A 6233-nucleotide genomic window follows, 5' to 3' on the forward strand; every position below is an offset into this window, starting at 1 on the left:
GCTCATTCATTTAGAATCTCCACAAAGACTTTTATCAACCAATTGATTGACCAGATGAGAGAATCGGTTCGAGGGCTCTTGGCAGGATGTCACGTTCTTTTGATTTTCAGGCCTTTTGAAGAATTGTTCCATGTCATTTGAAATGCCACTTTTGATAGAGCAATACTTTGAACATAAGCTATTCTATTTTGAGAACATATCTTGAAGCCTTTTTAGATCTTTGGAATCCTTCATTCTTAATACTGTTTCTTTTTTTTTTATCTTCTGTATCCTGCCTATGCTTAGACTATGTAGTCAGAACATCAATGTCATTTCTCAGATTCAATCTCTTATGAACATACCTTGCGTTCCTCTTTTAGAAATTTTTAGAAACTCTCACGCCAATCAATGGTCTTAGCTATCTCTGAGGAGACCCCTCCCGTTTGAACCAGTTGGAGCTTGAATCATCCCTCATCATCTTTGACTTCAATCCAACAACACCTAAAATGATCAAATTTTAAGATTTGCAAAGTGTTGAGAACTTGTTGGTCTAGAGTCCTGATTTCCTAACTGAAAAACTCTTTATTTCCATAAGAAATGTCCAATGTTTTGTTGGTGCACAACGTATAATCGTCTGAATGTTTTGACAAAGAAATACCCCTTCCTGAAATTGGGACCAAAGAGTTGTTAGTAGAATCCTGAGAAAAATCTCAAGTACACCTTACCCCCTAGGACTCAACTTTGAAAACAAAACACACAACTAAAAGGAAACACACGATTGAAAGAAAACACACAACTTGAAATAAAACACAATTGCAGAAAGGAAAAATCTATTCTAGATGCAGAAATAAAATCTAACTTTTTTTTTTTTTTTTTTTGTCTTTTAGGCTTCAAAATAATGCTTCAGAAATTTCCCATTTATGGGCAAAGGTAGAAATTCTCCCTGTAAGGAACTTAGCCTAAAAGTGTTTTCTCCGAGGATTTCTACAATCTGATATGGGCCCATCCACAAGCATTGAAACTTGGTATGACTGCCTGGCTTTTCTTTCGCCTTATCCTAGAGTAGAACAACGTAAGAAATCTTGAAGGATTTTATCATGGCCCTCTTGTCGAACCATCTTTTGACAACTGCTTGATGTTTAGCCATGTGTTCTAGTGCAGCTATTCGTCTCTCATCCATTTCTAAAAGATTCATCAGTCTTATCTATACTTTATCCGCATCCTCAGCATATCCACTCATGAACTTCAAAACAGGTATTTTGAGGTTGAGTGGAAATATTGGTTCTTGTCTGTAGACAAATAAGTATGGAGAAGTTCCCAAAGCATTTTTTACTCTGACCGAATCTTTCCATAAGGCATATTTCAATTGTGTGTGCCAATCCCGAGGGTTCTCCTTCAGCAGTCATTTTATCATAGTGATCAAATTTTTGTTCATAGACTCTGCTACCCCGTTTCCTTGCGGGTAATAATTTGAAGAGAATCGGATGATGACCTTGTTTTCAAATGCCCATTGTGTTAAAAATGCGGATGCAAATGCAGATCCATTGTCGCATACAAGAGTGAACAACATTCCAAATCTGGTAACAATGTGCTCTTCTAAAAAGTCTGTCACCACCTTAGCAGTGCAATTTCTGAAAGTCTCAGCCTCCGTCCAACGTCTGCAGTAATCGATAGCTATAAGGATGAATGTGTGTCCAGTTGATGATGGTGGATTTACTGGACCAATGAAATCCAGTCCCCACTTTGCGAAAGGGCACACTTCGTATACTGGTTGAAGTGGCATTGCTGGGTGCCTCTCTTTGTTAGCACTAGTTTGGCAAGTGTGACAGGAACACACATGTTCAAACATATCCTTGAATATTGAGGGCCAAAAATAACTCAACCTTAAAATCATGTGTGTTGTGGCTTCTGCTGAACTGTGTCCTGTACCATACTTGTCATGAAACTGTTCCAAGACATCCTTAGCTTCTTTACGTCCTAAGCATTTCAAATAAATCCCCTTGTAGTTCCTTTTATACAACTTGTTATCAAGTAACTTGTAAGACTCGCATTTCATCTTAAGTCCCCTACGTTGTGAACTGTTCATCCATTTGGGGCATTGATCTTGTAGGAGATAATAAACAATATCCTAGTACCATACATCTTTCACCATACCTTGATTGATATTAACTTGTGATACAACCATCTTCTTTTTATCTTCTTCATTAGTTTCATCATCAAATTTGAATTCCTTTCGATTTCCTATTTGGTTGTCAGCGATCATTTTGGATAATCCTTGACCTCTGACTAATTGCATAGGTTGAATCTCTAGATTGAATTCTTGAAGTATTGCCATCCACTCTCCTCTTCTTTCACCAAGTTCATTCTGCATCAAAAGCGTTTTTACTGTTGGGTCTGGTACAATTGCATACACCTTACTTCTAAGTATATAGTGACAAAACTTCTTCACTGCCTTGATTAATGCAAAGGACTGTTTATCAAGATTTGAATATTTTAACTCAACGTTCTTTAGAGGAAAACTCATCAAAGCAATGGGTCGCTCATCTTCCTTCTCTCTTGTTTGCGTCAAGATCCCAGTGCAAGAATGTTCAGAAGCAAAAGAATAGATCTTGAAAGGTAACTCATAATTTGGGCTTACCAAAATAGGGGCTGTTGAAATGGAAACCTTGATATCTTGGAAGGATTTCTTTATCTCTGGTACCCATTCTATTTTAGCCCCCTTTTTGAGTAAAACATTGAGGGGGCTAACTATTTTCGTTAAACCACTTATGAATTTGCGTACAAAGTTTATCTTTCCAAAGAAAGATTTCAACTCCTTCCGACTATGAGGGGGTACTAACTTCAAAATTGATTCAACCCTATCAGGATCAATTGAAATTCCAACTTCAGAAATGACATGTCCCAAGAGCTTCCCTTTAGTAACACCGAACGAACATTTCTTGGGATTGAGTGATATGTTGTACCTACGACATCTATTGAATACCTATCTCAGATCAGCAATATGAGTACTTCGATCTTTTGAAAAGACAGTCAAATCATCCATGTAGATGACTATACATCTATTTATAAATCCTTTAAAAGCTTCATCCATTGCTCATTGAAATGTAGCTCCTACATTAATCAACCTGAAAGGCATCCTTTTGTAGGAAAACGTTCCCCACTTGATTGTGAAAGCAGTCTTTAGCCTATCTTCTTTGTCGACCATGATCTAGTTATATCCTGAGTAACTATCCAAGAATGACATCATCTTTGAACCATTAACGATTTGCAACACTTCATCTAGCAAGGGTAGAGGGTAGTTATCCTTCTGAGATGCCAAATTCAAGTTACGAAAGTCAACACAAAGGCAAATTTCTCCAGTCTTTTTCCGTACAGGGACCAAATTTTCTACCCAGGTGGAATGACAGATAGGAAATATGATCTTAGCATCCAGTAATTTCTTAACTTCTTTCATAATCAATGGTTCGATTATCAGATTCGCTGTTCATTGTGTATGCCGAAAAGGTTTAGCATTTGGTTTCAACGGGATGTCATGTGTGATAATATCAGGATCATAAGTCTTTAACTCTTTATAACTCCAAGCAATCACATCTTTATACTCGGTGAGCAACTTGAGCATGTCATCCCTCTCCTTTTGATTGCATGCTTTTCCTATTTGCACCATTTTTGGTTCTTCATTCATGCTTAAATTGTACGAGTCACATTCTTTGATTCCTTTCTCTTGAGTTGCCCTTCTATTGAGTGTTGATTCGTCGCGGTCAAAGATGTGTTCAAGTTCAACCATCCCTTTTGAAATGTTGTTGGTTTTCAAATTAAGGATTCCATTGTCATCCTTAATCTCATCATCTTCAAGCTTGTCTTCAGGTGTATCATCAATCTCTTGTCCTTGGAAATGGAGACTGCACATAATAAACTCAAGTAAATGTTGATCATCTTGAAAGACCTGAAAGTTCATGATATTGTCGAGAATGGCAGGAATGGAAACTAATTCAACTAAGAATCTTTTCAACTTTGTTCTTTCTACTAGTTGTAAATCGTTGGCTGAAATTGCAAGGGCGTCTGCTACCACATTCCTTCTTCTTGGAATGGATTTGATGTTTAAAGCTTGAAAGTCATCCATTATATCCTATACCCTTTTCCTGTAAGCGATTAATCTTTTGTCTTTGCATGAGTATATGGATTTTACTTGTCTTATCACTAGTTGAGAATCTCCTTCAATTATAAGAGTAGTAACTCCCTTTTCTAATGCAAAGAGAAGTCCTTGAATCAAGGCTTCATATTCTACACCATTATTAGTACATCTAAATTGCAATCGATATGCGGCATAGAAAGACCTACATTTTGGGTTGATTAGTTCAATACCTGCACCAGCTCTTGATTTGCATCTAGAACCATCGAAGCGGAGTGTCCAAACTATATTTTCCTTGGGTTTTCTGACTTTGTGCTTATTTGTCCTCAACTTTTCTTTTACTTGAGCCTTGAACAATTGTTTCTTGGGAACCCATTGTACCTTTTCTCATGTGGGGCTTGATGAATCTCCTTAATATCCCATGGATAAAGGAAGAGTTTTTTTTTCTTGCTTCTCTTGAATTTCCCCTATTAGCCCATTGATTTGTTCGACTTTAGGTTCAGGATGAATGACTACTGAAGTGCATCCTTTACCTTTGACATATCATCTTCTTCTTTGAACTTTGATCATCCTGGGAGGAGGAGAAGACAAACCTCCACCATCTGAAGAGGTATCGATGTATGATACATTTAAATCTTCACTTTCCTCTTCAGTTTGCTCAATAAAGTTGGATGAATTCACTGAATTTTGACTTTGGATAACTTCTTTTCTGGAGGTCTTCGTACTTTTGTTTCCCATTATTTGTGTCAAAACTTTTGCTACTGCTTCTTGGCATGCTGAACATTCAAACTCTGAATGACTAACTCTGTGCAACCAGAAAAATCTTGGAAGGAGGAGGACACTAGGGTCAGCTTCCTCTCCTAAACATTGTAGATTAGTCACCATACTTTCTATGAATTGTGTCACGATCTCAATTTTGGGGACCAACACCTTAGGTTCTTCATTTTTCTCTTGAGATGTCTTGTTTGGGACCAGGTCCAATGCCATCACTTTATACGACCCCAAGTCAGATTGTAAGAATGTTACCTCATTCAGGGAATTGTAATCCGTGATCATTGTTTTCAGTTTGGGCTTAGCATCTATCTTGATTTGCTTGTTCAAACCTTTCCAGGGCAACCATAATTGAGTGAAATCTGTGGAGAACCATCCTCTAAGACATTTTCTCCACTCCCTGCTCAAGAGTAATCCGTATGTTTTCGAGATGTCCACCACATGTATGTCAACAATATCCTTGATCCGAGGATCAACTATTAGTTGTATCCACACATCTTTTAATACTCCAATGACTTTTACCTCTGTTTTATCCAACTATATTACCACTCGGTTAGAGGGTTGAGGATTAACTCCTAGCCTTTGAGCTATTGATAATGGCATCACATTACACGAAGCTCCTGAATCAATAAGACAATTGTGAAGATTATTTCCATATATCCTTATGCTTAGCAAAAATGGGGGTACCTTGATTTTTTCCTTAAACATAGTGGGCATTGCTTTTGCAGCATTTACTTGTTGCAGCACCATCTTTTGAGGGACATTATTCATATTATGGGAAACCTTTGTATTATCCAATGTCTTCATGAGTGCTTCTCTTTGTTGTGGACAATTCTACAACATGTTGAACATGGACATATTGGCCTTTGTTTTCTTCAAGTCTTCAACCGCGTTATATTTTTCAGTAGACCAAGCAGGGTTCTTCAGTATTGTTGTTATGTTCACCTGATTCTGATACTGTAGTCCTCCTTGGGCTGGCCTTATCGGTGGTGGATTGTTGCTTGCTCTAGGATCAGGTGGAGTTGGTTGCAAACCAGGAGGAATTCCATTAGTCAAGGGATCCCTCTTGTTTCTGAGATTATATGTGTTTCGTTTATCATTTCGAAAGGCAAACATCTCATCATGTTGAAGATCGGGTTCTTGACAACACAGGAACGAGAATTCTTCATTTTCTTGTTGTTTCACTTGTACATTCTGTGTAGCATCATAAGATTCTAATAGCATTGCGTTGAATTGAACAGGAAGCGGATTATCATTCATTGGTGGGTTTTGATTCACATCATGACTACCATTGTAGTACACACCATCATTGCTAGGCATATTTGGGCAATATCATACTAATTAATATCAGCAT

The 6233-nt window shown here is 37.6% G+C and overlaps 1 protein-coding gene across 1 annotated transcript; it reads right to left on the minus strand.

Moving 5' to 3' along the window:
* Positions 1 to 1183: 1183 nt before the first annotated feature.
* On the minus strand, positions 1184 to 1762 carry LOC149533970 (uncharacterized). The gene is made up of 2 exons (XM_089805943.1): positions 1472 to 1762; positions 1184 to 1372 (listed from the first exon to the last, which is right to left on the minus strand). Exons 1-2 carry the CDS (start codon positions 1760 to 1762, stop codon positions 1184 to 1186), a joined length of 480 nt encoding a protein of 159 aa, XP_089662069.1.
* Between the last annotated feature and the right edge of the window lie 4471 nt (positions 1763 to 6233).

Source organism: Cupressus sempervirens, chromosome 10 (genome assembly GCF_028749045.1).
Source record: "Cupressus sempervirens isolate cs-2001-9-10 chromosome 10, ASM2874904v1, whole genome shotgun sequence".
Classification (NCBI taxonomy): Eukaryota; Viridiplantae; Streptophyta; class Pinopsida; order Cupressales; family Cupressaceae; genus Cupressus; species Cupressus sempervirens.